At 41.1% G+C, this 18,397-nt stretch overlaps 1 protein-coding gene across 1 annotated transcript in view; it reads right to left on the bottom strand.

Moving 5' to 3' along the window:
* The window catches only part of mindy2 (MINDY lysine 48 deubiquitinase 2), a 20,906-nt gene extending 3,100 nt beyond the window's left edge, over positions 1-17,806 (bottom strand). The window contains exons 1-7 of the mRNA XM_037695918.1: positions 16,927-17,806; positions 16,788-16,845; positions 12,948-13,012; positions 6,067-6,225; positions 3,559-3,661; positions 1,389-1,531; positions 491-664 (exon numbers count right to left, since the gene is read on the bottom strand). Coding sequence (XP_037551846.1) covers positions 491-664; positions 1,389-1,531; positions 3,559-3,661; positions 6,067-6,225; positions 12,948-13,012; positions 16,788-16,845; positions 16,927-17,787 — 1,563 coding nt within the window. The 5' untranslated portion in view covers positions 17,788-17,806. The remainder of the gene's footprint in view (positions 1-490; positions 665-1,388; positions 1,532-3,558; positions 3,662-6,066; positions 6,226-12,947; positions 13,013-16,787; positions 16,846-16,926) is intronic.
* Between the last annotated feature and the right edge of the window lie 591 nt (positions 17,807-18,397).

An 18,397-nucleotide genomic window follows, 5' to 3' on the forward strand; every position in this document is an offset into this window, starting at 1 on the left:
GATTAAGTATACTACATACTTTATACTAAAACATAGTGGTATATGATGAAGTATACTATATACTTTATACTAAAACATAGTGGTATATGATGAAGTATACTACATACTTTATACTAAAACATAGTGGTATATGATGAACAAAGGAATGATATTTTCAAGCTTCTGGTAGAAAGTTACATTAGAACATTGTCATGGGAGTTGATACACATCTATTATTCAAAAACACTTTCCTGTATTCTCAGCTAAGAGTTATTCCAAGGTTTTTTGTTTTATTCACTTTTTTGTGTTTTTTGGGAATAAACCTAAGTGTTTTGTTTATTGCATGTCTCTGTAATTTACATTTCTAGTCTCTTCCCTGTCAAATGTTGTAAAAATGAAACAAATTGGATTAAGCCCTCTGTCTTGATACAAGGAATGAGAAAAGTGTATTAAAGTTTGAGATGGATTCTCACTGCTTCTGCTAGTCTTGCGTGCACCGGTGAGCTCAGACCTGGTCTATCTGATCCTGCTGGCCACAGTACACGGTCTCTGGATCGGAAGGGGGTCGCAACCGGAACTCCGAATCACAGAAGTTTCCATCTCCGTCAACGTTGTGCAGACTCTCCCAGATGACTTTCTCCTCGGTCAGGAAACCCAGGTCTGTAACTAGAAGGTACAGCTGGCCCTGGAAACAATTGCATACACATTGTTTATACAGACTTTAAAATGTTGCCACTATATATATATATATATATATATATATATATATATATGAATAATTTTACCGACTGTAGAGATGTATAATGTGCAAATGTTTAAGTTTTAACGGCTTGTGTCTGTAAGTTTATGCCCACAGATAAATGATGACATGAGTGTTGCATGTGTGTTATCGAACACACACACAGGTTTGCTTGCACTGGCAACAATGGTGTGCTTTTCAAAATATAAGTTGGCAGACTCGCACTTCCCCTCCTGCAGATAACAGGAAAGGTCTGCTCCAGCTGCAATTATACATGAAACCAGCTGAGGTTACAGGACCACTTATGGATACTGGTCTAAAATTATCTATAACTGTGTACCTGTTGCATAAATCTCTCAGCTACTAGCACGTCAAATTTTAGCTCAGTATCCGTCATAGTGACAGATATTGGATGATGTGGCCATCTAGACTCCAAAAGTCATGTGTGTCATACAACAGAGTGAATTTTCATTTGTCCCTGCCATGTAAGCATACATCACATAAAACCCAGCATAACATTTAAAAGTCAAAGGCAGGGAGGACAGATGATACCGAGCCCTCCTGACCTATCTTATGTTATTTGTAACCCGATCAGCTCTACACACCAAACTCCGCTGTGAACTCATGAAGCCACAAGTTAGAACATATGGTCAGCATTCATAGTGATTACCTTGTATTTGATCATGGTGCTGAAGTGGTTGTTCCTGAAAAACACGCAGAGTTCCCCTTCCTGTACGGTGGACGTGAGCTCACATAAGCCGTGGTACGTGAGCTGAGTGGCTGTGCTGTTCAGAAACTGCTCCGCCACCATGCCTGGCCCACAACAAGGTGGAAGACAAACACACAGAGTCGAGCAGCAAATAAAGAAGCATGACCTTCAATTATAATAAGAAACATGCTGATAGGTCTGGAATAGGTGTAAGGATAACTTATTTTAATCTTTTTTGCACGTTTTGTTTTTTAAAATGACATTTTTAACCAAATACGTTCAACAAAATTGTGGATGCAACATAGTTTTCAACCCCAAATTCCTAAAACCCTTAAGTTATTTCAATAAAAAGTGGTGAATACTAACAGCACGATGCTGGTTAATTAATTAATTAATTAATTAATTTATTTATTTTTTACTTCCTGGGGCTGCAGTCCTAGAGCTAAAACAGAGAAGTGCTCAGTATCAAGACATCACTGACATTAAAAAAACTGTGAGCTAAAGAAGTACCGTAATTTCCCAACTACTGAGCGCACCTGAATATAAGCCACACCCACTAACTAAATATAAAAAAAAGAAAAGTACATATAGGCCGCACTTGTCTATAAGCCACAGGCGTTCATGTTATAACATGAGATATTTACACAGAGAAGATTTTTTAAACTTTGAATTAAATACGTACCGGTAACAAACAAATACGTACAGTAAATGTGTTTTTCTGGACAGTGCCTGTAACACGGATGGTTAAAAAAAAAAAAATATATATATATATATATAGTAGCCTACCAGGAAGTCACTGTTTGGAATAAAATAACCTTTGATGATGAATTGTGGAAAATAACATAATATGGGTTGGTGACTATAAGGTTTAATGATGAATTATGGAAAATAGATCATATAACGATGGCTAGAATATCTGTAGATGTGTAAACTAGGCTATAAGCCGATAAATATCTTTTTAGTGACTGCTAACTTTTTTAATCAACCATGAAACGTTCTGCTGTCAGTAGGAAAATAGTTTCTTATAAGGCCTTTAATGAGAAACAAAACATCAACCTCAAAGGTTCTTGTCAAGTTAACTAAGATCAACTGGGTGCTTAAATCTCTCTAATGGAAATATAGGCATGTGTCACACACTCAGTGTAAAGAGAGGACAGCTAATGTGTGCTTGACTGAGTGGACAGAATGGGGAATAGGAGGGACTTTATAAGGTGTTTGATTGGATAGAAACTGAAAACAGGAAGTGTCACGAGGGGAGAAATGGAGTCTATAAGGGTGGAAAGAGACCTGACACAGGTCAGAATTGTACAGAGGGCCCCTGAATGAGGTAAAATATATACAATTCTCTCTTGCTCACACATTTTGAAGTCTGTAAAAATAAAGATGATGTTAATTCTGACATATGCGTGTTCCTTCCGAGCAAACAACCCGGGCAGGGGAGAGGAGGAGATCTTTGTTTTCCCCAACAAAACTGATCTCTATCTTCATCTTCCTCCTGTGCACTAAAACCACTAAAGTCGTCTTCTTCAGTGAAAGAATTGAAAAACGTCATCACGCGCGTCCTCAGTCTCTTTCACCGTCGCTCTCAACGTCACTTTCCTCTCGGGGCAAATTCGCGATTTGATTTGATTTACGATTCGCACTTATTTCAAGTGGCTGCAAATACTTTGTCGTGTGCAACGAGGGGGAAACTTCCGCAGGGAGGGGGGGGGGGACAACCCCCAAGAGAGACGTGTATTGGACAGATATGCAAGTGCCTGGGTGTGATGAGGCTAAATGTTTTGGTGACATGAAGCTCGTTAGCCTGTCAAAAACATAAATAAATAAATAAAAATCCATAAACCGTACAAGCCGTGGTGTTCAAAGCGTGTAAAAAAAATAGTGGCTTATAGACCGGAAATTACGGTAGGTCACCTAACAATCAGTTCTATGTACACCATGAATGTTTGACTCAGCTTGTGGTTCTATGCAGAGTGCATCTGCAGCAAACATTTAACTGGTAATTACCGTCAGGCCAGTTAAAAAGACCAATTCCAAACCCAACTTTTTGGCTTTGCTTCTCCAGCTGACCAAAGACAAAAGGCCGACGATAAGGAGGCGGCCGAAGAGGAGGAGTGAAGAGATCTCTTACCTTCGCCCGCCAGCTCGCTGTTGTCCGACTGTTTGCAGGATATTATCTTCTCCACCAGCTGGTTGTAGCTGCAGTTGCCCACTGCCTTGACAATGTCCTGCATCTGCACACACAGATAAAAACTGTGAGAACCTGCACCAAACACAAAGATGTTGACCGACTAAAACAAGCAGCAGATTCACTTAAACCTTAAAATAGGATTTGTTTTTTAATTTAACAACTAAACTTTGATTGCTATGGTAAAGCACATTTTTATATTTGGCACATTTAACCACGGGTATATAAAAGCAATCATCTTTCTTTCACTAAGTTACTCTTAAAGTTGTTGCTAATATCCCTTTGTCCACCGAACCTCGGTGTTTCAACAGGTTGGTGACAAAAAAAGCATCTTAATTCAAAGGTCTGACATTCCTTGAAAGAACTCGTAACGCTCACGCCAAAGTTTTAAACTGAAATCATCTTGTGCGAAGAAGCAACAGCTATTTTGGTCAAACCTTGTAAATGATGTCATGCTTGACCACATCTGAAAAAAAGTGCTTAAAAAAGTGACCATGCAGTAAATAAATCAACTAAACCTGGCTTTATTATCATCTGGAGCCTTGTTCAGGTTTATAGGTGCTAATTTTTTTTTTATGTCTGTATATTTATTTAAATCTATTCACCTGCCACATACTTGCAATGTGCCAGATTTTAAAATGTGCACAGACAGAAATGGGGGGGGGGGGGAGCACAATGAGAAATGGATTAAAACTTTTGCTGCAATGTGTGAAATCGTAAAAAAAAAAAAAAAAGGTTTCAATATGGGAGGAAGCGCTACCTATAATTCATAAAAATAAAAAATGTTTGTGTAATTACCATAATTGTCGGTGTATAAGCCAGTACTTTTTTCCTCACACTTTGTACCCCGCGGTTTATTTGCAGAAGCGTCTTATTTATGTTTTTTTTTTCATAATTTTCACAAGCTATATTGTTATATTTTATTTTGACAGACTTCCTGCCGTCTCTCGGTAACTTCCTGCCGCTGACTAACATTTTCAAACGCTGACAAACGGTGTTTGGCACTGTTCTGTCCAGTGATTATTAGGGGTGTAAATCACCAGCTTTACCACGATACGATATTATGTTGATTTGTTTTTATGATGATACGATTTTTCTCGATATCACAGTCTGTCACGATACAATTTCGATTCGATTCACAAATCTGCGATCAATATATTGCGATATCAAATGCCCATCTCGTTTACATTTAAATAAATTTACGAAAACAATTCAAATATGATTTAACCATTTATTTCTGTTATTACAGGCACCAGGCATTTAAATAAAACATTTTTTTCTTAATTAATGAAAAAATAAGAATAAATGACCTGTTCAGTAAAGTCTCTCATTTCTCATGTTTAAGTGCATTTTTTAAACCAGTTAACTTAAAAGTGCCCTGATTACCTTTCAGTTAAAGAAACAAAAATAGATATTAAACTTACATAACATGGCTATCAATGCCGTGTTTCCTCTTCAGGTGAACGGCAAAATTTGTTGTTTTTCCTGAGTATTTTAACTCACACTGGCACCTCATGCATACAACACGAGTTTTGTCTGTTGAGCCGTCCTTCTGTCGGAATCCAAAATATTTCCAAAGTGTTGATTTAAATCCAGCAGGAGAGTGAATTTCATTATCTGTGCTTTCTGCCTCGTCTGCCGTGTTGCTGAGGCGGCCGCAGAGCGCGGCCACGCACGGAAACGGTGACACAGACATGCCTTGGGAATTTCAAAATAAAAGCATATTTTAAAGATGACGATATGAATCGATGTTTTAGTTTTGCCACGATATAATTGAATCATTAACCATTTAATCGATATATCGATTTAAACTGATGTATTGTTAGACCCCTAGTGATTACGCTAAGATAGTCATTGTGTTCATTTTGTAGGTTGAATGGTTTTAACCACGAGTCACACAGCGAAGCATCAGGAAGACGTATGACCATCATCCAGTCTGAACGTGTGTTGAAAGCAAGCTAGTCCATGAAACGCCACCCGGTGGCTGATTTTTGTACTACAACAAGAAAGCTGCACACTGACGGAGCTGGGCACAGATCCAGACGATGAACAGTGGATGCTCGCGGCTTAATAAACGGAGCGTCTTATTTATGTACAAATTTTGTATTTATTTAGTATGTGTGGCTTAGACACAAGTGCGTTCTGTAGTTTCCAGCCAGTTAACAAAAAAGGTTAAATCGTCATCTTGACCAGTTTCTTTAAGAGAGACATGATTGAACCTTTTAAGTTATCGATCTAGCTGGTTGAGCTCACAAACTTTGTTCCCAGCCAGTTAACTGTTACAAAGCAAGTCAGCGTGAAGAAAGAAGTGACTCAGCCTACAAAAATAAAAATGAATCCAAACGCATCAAGTGTGAAAACAGCCTCCGTCTGACAGAGAGGATACCTCGGAGTTCAAAAACAGGACAAGAATAGATCGAGCTGCATCTCAGAAAACAAGATCCATCTCACCTGGGGGTCAACAAGCCAGCCGTGGTAAAGAGGGATGTCGAGCAGATCAAACACGATGCATTCTGGGGTGTACTCAAAGACTCGCACGCCTGTGAACTTCACGTTCACATCCAGGCCCGTCTGCAGCTTGTGCAACACTGCCATGGCGTCACTCATGTTCTGGAAAAGACAAATAATTTACACAAGTTACCCACTGCAAGTGCCAAGTTCAGTTTTAAAGATTTTACTAGACGGATGCTTAAAATAAGAAAAGGTTCTTTAGTATTTGTACTCATGTTTTTATATAGTACCCCGCTCTGCCACCAAACTTTAGTGGCAAAATAAATCCATGATTGCTGCCATAAGCTGACTGAGCTCAGATACTAGATTGTAACTGTTTATGCAACATCTTTCCCCACTAATAATTCAACCCTAATTTATGATAGAATAAAACACAATTATGGGATATTCTTGAAAATAATCCAAGAAAACAAACACCTGGAAACAGAGTCCATTGTAAAGCAGAAATATCCGTTTATTTTTCTGCATGTTTTTTAGAGGAAGTTTGTAGATACATTATATTTGGGTATTAATATTTTACCTGAAAAACCAAATGCTTGTTTTATGCTGCACTAATCCTTGGATGATATTACCTAAACTTTACACGTAAGGCTTAATTAAGAAAACAAACACAAAACAAGACCCAGAAACCAAGGCGGTTCGGGCATCTGGTAAGGATGCTCCCTGGGTGCCTCCCTAGGGAGGTGCTTCGGGCATGTCCAACTGGGAGGAGACCCTGGGGAAGACCCAGGACACGCTGGAGAGACTACGTCTCTCTGTTGGTCTGGGAACGCCTTGGAGTCCTCCCAGAAAAGCTGGAAGAGGTGGCTGTGGAAAGAGATGTCTGGATCTCCCTGCTCAAGATGCTGCACCCAAGACCTGACTTGGGAACAGGTGGAGGATGGATGGATGGATGGATGGACAGATTGATGGATGGATGGATGGATGGATGGATGGATGGACAGATTGATGGATGGATGGATGGATGGATGGATGGATGGATGGACTCAGAAACCATGTCTCCATCCTTGGGCACAAAGCTAATATGAAACGGACAGTGTTGAAGCAGGAAACTGTCCTGTGTTCTGAAGAATAAAGTTGAGTGCCATCAGTTGAAAGGCCAGCATCCATTATGGTATGGGGATGCATTAGTGCATAAAACGTGAGAGCACTGTAAAAGCCGAGCAACATAAACAGCTTTAAAACAAGCATAAGTTGCCACCGATCATCTTTACAGTGACGTTTTGTTTTTGCAGAGAGGCGAAGTTCAACATTCTGCATGGCTCGAACTAAAAAGCACTGGGAGCCAGTAGAAAAACAAATATTTACAGTGGCTCATGTGAAAACCTTTACACCACCAGTTTCACATTACGCATTCATTCAACATAAGAATATACGGTAATTTGCAAACACAAATAGAATCAGCACCAACTAGCTGAAGCACTTCCTGGTGCATTTCCAGCAGGAATATAACGACGTTTGTCCTGAAATAACCAAATACAGTAAAACTGACGGCAGTACAAAGATTTGTAAAATAACTTGAGCCACTACGAGATTTTTGAGATTGAAATTATTTAAAGAGAGCAGCAAACTGCTTTGGTCTTGGCTCCACTTGGACTAGCCATTAAAACCAGAAATAGATCAAAGGTAAATTACAATCACAGTCTTTTTGACTAGAAATGAGCAGTGACTTGGAATATTTAAAGCCTAACAAAAATAAGCAAACTTGAAGAATTAATGCAACCTTCTCAACAGTCTGTTTCTTAACGGTGCTTTTCCAGTTGGGATGAACAACCACAAAAAAACTGAAACAAAATTTAGATAATGAATTGTTTCTGCTATTGAAGCTGATTTTGAAAGGATTAAAAAGCAGAAACTACAATCAGGTGAGCTCAGCTTTAGGACCTGAACATGTGCACCCCCCCTCAGAATAATCTTTATTATCACTGTAACGAAATACAGCGAGATTATGTTCGTACAGTCGTCCGAAAGATGGGCGAAGTGCACGTGGCTGCGGCTCCTAAGAGCGCGGCCCCTTATTCTTTTAGAAAGGAAAAGGGAAAAGGCCATGACAGGATAGTGGCATTACAAAAAAGATCTCTTCACATTTTGTCCTATCAGGACTAGGGATGCACCAATTCACTTTTTCCACTTCCGAGCCGATACCTGCTGTTTAGTTTCGGTCGATACCGATCCGATGCCGATCTGACACAGAAAAACTGTGCCGAATTAACAAAAATGGCTAAATCATGTCATCTGGACCCGTTTCTGAAACAGGTCCAGATGACATGATTTAGCCATTTTTATTGTCTACCTGGATGTTTGAGCTTATAAACCCAGTGCTTAATAATAATATAATAATCACTGTTTAAGCAAAAACATGAAACAAACATTAGGGGAAGATCCAACATTTTTCAGTCAGGTCATCTGGACAGTTTCTTTTTTTGTGCTGAAACGTTTCGCCCTCGATCCAGAAGGCTTCATCAGTCAAGGAAACGCGCAACACAAAACTGATTCCTCCCCCAACAGCCCACTCCAAAGTGGAACAAACCAGCCCCGCCGGTGCCAAGATGGTCTCCCCGGCACGCCCCCTTCTCCACTGCCGGCCCTCTTCCTTGTCGACAGTCGTGTCAAAGATAGGGGATTAGATTAGGGGAAGATATAAAAAAAACCCCACGATATATAATTTAAACATATGAAGAGTGTTTTTGCTAAAAATGGATCCGTGTTTTTCACAAGTGTTAGGGATTTAAAGCATCCTTGAAGCGAATAACTTTATTTTTTATGCTGAAGTACAATTCAGATGTAGAAATTAGCGTGCATACAGAGTAGTGTAATTCTGCTGTTTTGATGTTTGGTGCACCGGTAGGTCCAAAAGCTGCCAACTCATCAAATTGTGTGCATCAGGATACGTCAGGGCAGCAGTAATGGTTGGATTTGTAGAAATGAAATGGATCACATCTTGTCACTTTAGAGCCGAGGGGCTCCAACGGCTAAAGAGTGTTTGGAGATCAGACGACTACCGTAATTTTCGCCCTATAAGTCGTGGATTTTTGCATAATTTGCATGCCCTGCGACTTATACGCCGAAGCGACGTATTTATGGATTTTTCCACTTTATTAGACATATTTGGACGGATGCAACTTATAGGGCGTTGCGATGTGTACGGAGGAAAACACAGTAGCTCTGAATCGCATTCACTTGGCGTCACATTAGCACAAGACTCAGTGAGAATGTGCTGGGAATGTTCTGTTTCCAAGACGTTCTTTCTCTCTCTCTTGATTTTCATCCAGAATGTGTCCATCACCAGAACCCTGAGTAGATCTGATTAAATGGATGTTGATGAAAGTGGTAACACAGTGTTGGACTGAAAGAGAGAGACCGTGAGCTTCTACTGGGACATTTTCTCACAACAGCATAGTTTAGTTGAAACGCAACACGTGATATAATCCGTGCAGTGATTCCCACATTAGATCATCACAACATGTGCAAATCAAAGAGTTTTGGGTTTAGGATTTTATCTGCATCTCATACGCTGACGTCTGACCAAAAACACTGTTATCCTTCAACAATTTATATTTTGTTGAAAAGTCACAACAGGGAATGAACCTACAAAAGTTAAATCTGATTTAACTTTTATAGATGCTTCTACCTGGATTACCGAGCAAGTATCAGGATAACAGGGAATGAAGATTTTAGATATCGGATACATGTGCGGATACTGATTATAATTGGCATAAATAAATTAAAGGAGCAGTACAGATCATTTGAAGTGAGTAAACAGCTCCTTGAATAACACGTTTGGAGAAATAAAGTTTATTATTGACCAGATTAGCAAAATAATGGCAAGTTTGAGCAAGGCTAAGACCAAAATGGATTGTTGCCATTTTAAAAACCACTCCAAAACTCATTTTATTTTATTATTTTTTTATTGTGATTATGCATACGCTGTCCTACAAACCGTAATATTTTAAACTTACAGGTTCATTCCTGTAGAAATATAGCTTTCCTGCTGGACTTGTCTAAATAACATTTTTTTTTTTTAATGATTTTTAGCAAATGCAAACAATTATAATTTTGTAAAATAAATAACAGCATCTTGCAATGTGTCTTATAGCGTAAATAATTATTAAATAACTACTGCTTTAAGTCTCCTTGGACACACTAAATTAATATATGCATATATGTATATATTACACAGCAGACTAAAAAAAATCTAAACTAAAGTTTACTGATCAAAGGAACATAATGGTAATTTTACATTATATGATCGCCCGATTCATTCCTTTAATTATGACCAAGATAAACTGACAGCAAACTTTCTAAACAAAAATGCTTTTCCCAGTGGAGCTACAGTAAACCATTAAATTAATTTGCACACGTGCGCCTTAAGACCAGTCGGTGCAGCTGATAGACTCTCCACACAGCGATCTGTTCTCCATATGGACCTGATCAACTTAGCTGAGTTTAATTGTTGCAGTACTAACAATCAATAGTCATTCTTACTGTGCTATTGTCCAAGCTCAAGTATGCTATCCTTCAGCTATTAAAAAAAAATGATGCAGATCACATTAAACAAGAGAGTTTTACTTTTTGAGACTAAGCCGCTGCGTTTTATTCAGAACAAAGTCAAAGCATCTAACGAAGAACTGGATCACCTGTTACAGTAAATAGACCCCCGTGTTTCTTAAACTCAAAAGTCCAGTTCCTCCCCTGAACAGCCATCATGGATGAATCACCGTGCTGAGCTGATTCCAGTGAGACCAAAGCAAAACTCCTCTCTCCACTTCTTCAGCTCCTCTGGGTGAATTTTTAACAAAAGCTAAAGAGCAGGCAGCCAAGTCCAAATGCTTTCCTGCGACATGCGTTTTTCAGAACAAACTTATTAACAGAACGACTCGAGTCATGAAGTTCAGCAGTTCGTTCCTGCCCAAGAACAGAAATTTGTATTTGATCAGAATCCATTAAATAATCACATTTCTCGACAACATTTTTCAGTCAGGTCATCTGGACAGTTTCTTTTTTTGTGCTGAAACGTTTCGCCTTCGATCCAGAAGGCTTCATCAGTCAAGGAAACACACAACAAAACTGATTCTTCCCCCAACAGCTTACTCCATAGTGGAACAAACCAGTTCTGCTTGTGATTAGATGGTTTCTTTGGCATGCCCCTCCTCCATTGCCGGCCCTCTTCCTTGTTGACAGTCTTGTCAAACTGGTTGAAAACAACAAAGTCCTTGCTCAATAATCCAAGGAGACCATCTTATCACAAGCAGAACTGGTTTGTTCCACTTTGGAGTAAACTGTTGGAGGAAGAATCAGTTTTGTTGTGCGTTTCCTTGACTGATGAAGCCTTCTGGATCGAAGGCGAAACGTTTCAGCACAAAAAACGAAACTGTCCAGATGACCTGACTGAAAAACATTGGATTTGATACCTGGATTATTGAGCATGGACTATATGAGGAATGTTTGACACAAACATCCCAGCTTGCCAGAAGTCATCCCACTGTAGTTCCCAACTGCTGCGTCAACCAACCACGGTGCTATAACAGATGGCAAACGGACATGACGACACCCACATGTGAAACAGCTCCCAGACCAGTGATTAGACGCCCATAATAACAAGGCCGCTCCACTGCTCCATCTCTGCATGCTGAGAACGCCACTGGTGTATTTAGGAGGTTGTATTTCAGTTCGACTTAAAATTAGAAACTCCGTTCCAGTGAGCTTCCAAGAGGAACCTGCACAACATTTTTACTCGTCTCTCACTGAAGTGCGGCTTCAAATCATTCACAGATGTGCTCGTGTGCTGCCACGGCAAGGCCCCCCCTGCACTGTAGGCAGGCTGTGGAGATGGGAGGAAGCGAGAAGCCGGAGCTCCATCTCCAAGTGCCTTTCGTGGTAAGCCAGCCTCGGTAATAGCCCCGAGCTGAACCCAGCCATGCGTCTCTTAGCATTTGCCGCCATGCGAAACAACAGAATCTGACACTACTGACCCCTGATGCTGCCTGCGCCCTGCAAGACTCCACTTATTATGCAACCTATAGAGGAGCAGGAAGACTAAAATGCAGCTTCATCATGTGGTGTGCGATCAACTGTGTGCTTATTTCCATTTTACTGAACGCCCGGTGAAAAACGCTGCCTCGATGCAAATGTGCAAACCTGCGTCAGTCTGAAGCATGCAGACGCACGGACACCAGAGGTCCCCCCTTCCTATTGAAATCTTGACCTCAGTAGGGTTTAATCCGGTTAAATAAAGAGAATTAAATTAAATGAGATCACGGGCGGTGGTGCAGCTGGTAGAGCTGCCGCCTCTCAGGGAGCAGGTTGCACCTTTTTGGGTGGAGTTTGCATGTTCTCTCCGGGTGCTCCGGTTTCCTCCCACAGACTAAAAACATGCATGTTAGGCTGATTGGTAACTCTAAATTGTCCCTAGGTGAGAGAGAGTGAATGGTTGTCTCCATGTGCCCCTGTGATGGACTGGAGACATGTCCAGGGTGTCCCCCGCCTCCCGCACAGTGACTGCTGGATATGAGCACCAGTGACCACCACGATCCAAAAAGGAAGAAGCGGGTAAAGATCATGGATGGATGAAATTAGATCACTCATTTTCTACACAAAATGTAAAAAAACAGCTGCGAGATCCTCCGAGTGTGTCAGTGAGACAAAGAGCTTGTGTTAAACTTTCACAAATTCCATACATAGTGTCAGGAGAGAGGAACATGAGCTCACCTCTACAACCCTGTGCTCCACATACCACGAACAGTCTTCGGCTTAGTAAGACACAGAAAAGCGCAAACACTCCTCTTTAAGAATGAACGTTGTAGGAAATGGGCAACGCTTACCTGCTCGTAGTTTAACCGCTGAGCCTCGGAGATCTCTTTTGGTTTGGTTTCCAAAATGTAGTCACCTGCAGAGATCAGATCAAGAGACGTTGACTCGCTGTGGAACGGGACAAATAATACCAACATGACTATCAATAAATATCACAACAGATTTCTTCAACTTCGAACCAGAATCTGTCAGATGCTCCTAACAGAAGGCATTGCATCGACGCTCACAGCCTCGTAAACGTTTGACTCTCAAAGTTTCCGGCTGATCAGAACTACCGGTACACATCTGCTGCTTTGAATTACCTGCACAGCAAACTACAGCGCCAGGATTAGGAGTCATTTCCCCCTCCGAGTTAAACTCAGCTGATCATGGCACATCAGAACAAAAGCAATATTGTGGCTTTCTCACAAATAGTTTATTGATGATGTAAATTTAAAATCTGGCTATAAAAACCATTGAAATGCAACCTGACTGCAGCTGTTAATGTTTGAAAAGTTTTGAACAAATGTTCTTCAGATGGTTCTGCAGTGAGTCACTATTTGTTTAGAAAAAGGCAAAAGTGTTGCACAGTCACACATGTACGGTGGCCCTAAGGTGGAAATGAAAAAAAAAATATATATATAATTACATTTGTAAAAACACAACAAAAACACAACATTTGAAAAAAACGGAATTACATTAAGCCAAACCGGAAGTGGTGTTTTTTTTTTGTGTGTGTGTGTTTTATTAATTTTTTTACTTTATTAACAACATAAAACAGAACAACAGAATAATGTACAGTACACACACAATGGAGGTACAGTTAAAAAAAATACACACAAAAAAAAACCCCACCACTTCCGCATTGGCTTAATGTAATTCCGTTTTTTCAAATGTGATTCCGGCCACTTCCGCATTGACCACTTCCTCTCTAGCTTAATGTAATTGTTTTTTCAAATGTAATTCCGTTTTTTCAAACGTAATTCCGTTTTTTTCCAAATGTGATTCCGGCCACTTCCGCTTCGGCCACTTCCGCATTGACCACTTCCTCTCTAGCTTAATGTAATTCAGTTTTTTCAAATGTAATTCCGTTTTTTCAAACGTAATTCCGTTTTTTTCCAAATGTGATTCCGGTCACTTCTGCTTCGGCCACTTCCGCTTCAGCCACTTTCGCATCGGCCACTTCCGCTCTAGCTTAATGTAATTCTGTTTTTTCAAATGTAATTCCGTTTTTTTTTCCTTCAAATGTGATTCTGGCCACTTCTGCTTTGGCTTAATGTAATAGTTTCTGGCAAAAACCAATGCAGACATGCTCCTGTTTTTGGTTTTCCACATTACCTTACAATCTAGCCGTTTTTTCGCTCCTTTTCCTTTTGGTTGCCATTTTATTTTAACTTGTTAAAAAAAAAACTGTACGCATCTTTTACGATTGTCTATTGATGTCGTTGTCCACTGTTGTCATCACTCTTTGTTAAAAATTCTGGTCTCTCTTGTAAATGAGTCCCTGAAGCTCAGTGGGATTCACCTGTATAAATAAAGGTTGAACGAATGAATGAAAAAAAAAAGTAATTTCGTTTTTTCAAATGTAGGACCACCATACATATTTCTCTAAGGAATTAAAGATCAACAACTTATTTTCATTAACAAAAGTAGAAGCTTCCAAGAAGAAGAAAAAAAAGCATTCAAGCAACTAGGATGAGAAAATCTAAAAAAGTTAAATCTGGTCCACAAAAACTCACTTTTCCTCACTTTTTTAGTTTTTTTTTTAGATTTTTCTACCTGGATTATTGAGCATGCATCAGGATAGGATGAGAAAAGTGCTTTCAGGAGAAATGAGGCCTTCGTTACTTTACGACCCCAACAATGAACCTAGAAAGCTTTTCAGCAAGAAATGAAAATCCAACCCTGAGCCTACACGTCACAAAACAAAGTCAAAGTGTTGCTTCAGTCAGAAACAGTAATTACAACAGGAGCCCTAATTTCACAAGATGTTTGGACTGGTTGACAAACTTCATATTTGAATCCCTAGACACAGATTGCACAGTAAGTGCATGTGGCACTGAAACTCATCACCCGTGTAGTTTGTCACTGTCGAGACAAAAACCAGGGCCAAGCTGAGGCTGGAAGTACCACAAAACGTCCTGAGCCCCACACAAGACTCATTTTGTGGACTGTCCTTACAGTCAACTGTGAGGCGAACTCGTCCTCACTTTAATCTAAAACTGCACCACAGTTGAGCAGAACAGGACGCAGCTACGGAGACAAGATGGCTCCCATTTCCTCTACAGCAGCAGCAGGTTGGCTGATGGGGGATTCCTCTGTTCAAGCCTCTTTCTCGAAGTCTGGGATTGTCTCAATGGAGAGGACAAGAAACAGGATGATGTTGAAACTTACTGGGATCACAAGCCTAGACTCGTGGGCTTTATTTTGAAAGCACCTAAGAAAAATCATAGTGAGTAAAAACAGAGACGGTTTCAATAAGGTTATGGCTTAATGACTCATTGTCATTAGGACGGGACCAAAAAGATGAATAAATACTGTATTTGCTGCCGTACCCGTTGCACCGCCCTATAAGTTGCATCAGTCCAAATACGTCTAATAAAGTGGAAAAATCCATAAATACGTCACTTCGCCGTATAAGTCGCATCTATCATGCGTCACTGCCGACAACCCGGAAATGTGTGCCGGTGTTGTGCCAGAAATCGATTGGCTGCCAAATGGTGGCCGCGGGAACGTGCACGGGAGGACTTTAACAAGAAATGAACAAGATCAACACTTAAAAACTATTATTTGTTTGATCGAAATTAAAAGTCTCGGTCTAACTTTTCCCTTTAAATGCACTTTGACGGTCAAATCGGCTGCATTTCAAAAGCCGATACGTGGAAGTAGGCGGATGCAGGAGAGGACTCGCTGTGCATTTCTTCAAAATTTAACACCATAAGCACCTAAACATAATTATTTGTTTGCTCAACATTATAGCAAAGGTGTGACTCACATAAATGCACTTCAATGGTCAAATCGGCTTCGTTTCGTCGGGGCGATGCAGCGAAATGAAGCCGATTTGACGGTTGCGCCAGGCAGATGACGGTGTCAGACTATGGCAAACCGATTGTGTCATTAATAGCCTCTTTTACCTATTTTTCATTCATTCATTCAACCTTTATTTCTACAGGTAAATCCCATTGAGCCTCGAGGACTCATTTACAAGAGAGACCTGGTTTCAACAAAGAATGATGACAACAATGGACAACAGCGATTACATGACGCAGCGGCATGACATACACTCAAATGCCATCTATGGTAGTGTTCAATATTTTCAGTCAGAATTAAACGGTCAGATCTCAGCCAAAAATTGGTTTATAAATATGGAATTATGGCCATATGGAAAAACATCCACAATTTCGCTGCTTTGGGAAGGGCAGCACGGTGGCGCAACTGGTAGATCCCTGGTTCAAATCCAGGTCCAGGGGCCTTCCTGGGTGGAGTTTGCATGTTCTCTCCGTGCATGCATGGGTTTTCTCCGGGTGCTCCGGTTTCCTCCCACAGAACAAAAACATGCATGTTAGACTGATTGGTAACCAAATTATTCCTAAGTGAGAGAGAAAGTGAATGGTTGTCTCGTTTGTCTCTGTGTCCCTGTGATGGACTGGAGACCTGTCCAGGGTGTCCCCGGCCCCTCGCACGGTGATTTCTGGACATGGACCCCCATGACTCAAAATAGAAGAAGCAGGTAAAAGATGATGGGTGGACATTGAATGCGGTTTGAATTTTCATATCCATATTTCTGGAAAACCTTTATATATGTGACGTCATAGTTTTTGAGCGCATTTAAAAGACTACACATGTTTTGTCTAAGAGCTGCCAACACTCACCAAGATACTCCATCAGCTGCTCAGCGGTTATGATTTCCATCATGGGTGGAATCTTGACCTGAAAGAGAGGCGTGCACACCTGCTGTTAGTCACTCCAACTGGGAACCCAAGTCTCCAAAACCGCTCCCAGGACATTTACCTTCCATGCGAGCAGAAGGACGTTCATGATCGCCAGTAAGGGACAGGGCCCGTTCTCGTTCTGGGTGATGATGGGGGTGCTCTCTTCTCTCCATTTGATCCACTTGATGTGGTATATGGACTGGCCGGCGGCCCGGTCCTTGGCGCACGAAGTCTTTGTGCCATCCGAGCTGTACTCGTTGTGCAGGGCCAAGGCCAGACCCCGGTCCTCCAGACCCTCGGAGCTGGGACACGAGTTCAGGTTGGAGAAGGACTCCAGGGAATCGATGCTCCGGGACTCGACACCGAGGCTGGGCTCCGGGTCGCTCGCGCTCCGCAACACCTCAGACAAGGTGTGATTACCTGACGTCCCCGGTTTGACGTCTGCCTCGCTTCCACCGTCCGGACACAGGTGAGTGGGTTTGGCAGGTTTCGTCGGTTCAATTTGTCCACGCGCATCTGGGCTTCGTGTGGCGGGAGGTGAGGACGGCTCGTCGCGGGTTTTGTTGTTTACTAAGTTTGAGGCACCTCCCTGGCTGTCTCCTGCTGACAGCACCGACTCCTGCCCCATCCCGTTACTCATCGGATCCGGCGGGTCCGTGCCCATGTCCCCCATGTGCTCCTGGTGCACAGGGGGGGCTTCGATGACCTCCGGCACGTCAGACTTGTCGGTACTGAGCGGAACATCGAGGCTCGGAGAACCAGCACGAGCGGCGCTGCTGGGATCGCAACCAACGCAGAGAGCAGGAGCCTCACTACTCTTGCATTTGTCGGCGCCTCCTTTCACTCCACCTACATCGGGAACGTCGACCATTTTATCCGCAATCGTGGCGCACGAAGACTTCCCGTCTGGGTCTCGATGCAGGTTTGCATTCTGATCCATTTCGACACACGCGCTGGCGACAGATTTTAGGTAAATTGCAGCCGTAGCTTCGGTCTCAAAGACGCCATGACAATTCTGCGAGTGACGTCATCAGAGTAAAAGAGGGCGGTGCGTGACGTGTTTGCGTCGGCTCGTATTCTAGAAATATTCTCATTTTTTTTTTAAACTTTTAGTAAGAGGGATTTTGTTTTGTTTGTTGTTTGTTAAGTTTTATATTTACCCATAAAATCCTCATGATTTAAATTAACTAAAAAGTTGAGAAGGTATCAGTTTTTATTATGTGGTAAAATCGAACTTCTTGCGTTTGGAACATTTTAACAGTTGCGTAGCTTGAACGAAAGCTCCTAAACACCACCTTTGGCAGATGGGATGGCACATTTTATGTAGCGACGCTTGTTGACCACTAGAGGACAGCAACACCCTTTCCAGATGTTTGTTTACATGTTGTATACTTGTTTACGTGGATTATATGTGTATTTTAATGGGAGAGAATATTTGTTGTTAGGAAATGTGTAAAACTGCTTAGATGGACTGTATTTATTGAATATATATATACATATATATTCAATAAATATATATATATATATATATATATATATATATATATATA

This window comes from Nematolebias whitei, chromosome 2, assembly GCF_014905685.2.
Source record: "Nematolebias whitei isolate Nwh7 chromosome 2, NemWhi1, whole genome shotgun sequence".
Lineage (NCBI taxonomy): Eukaryota > Metazoa > Chordata > Actinopteri > Cyprinodontiformes > Rivulidae > Nematolebias > Nematolebias whitei.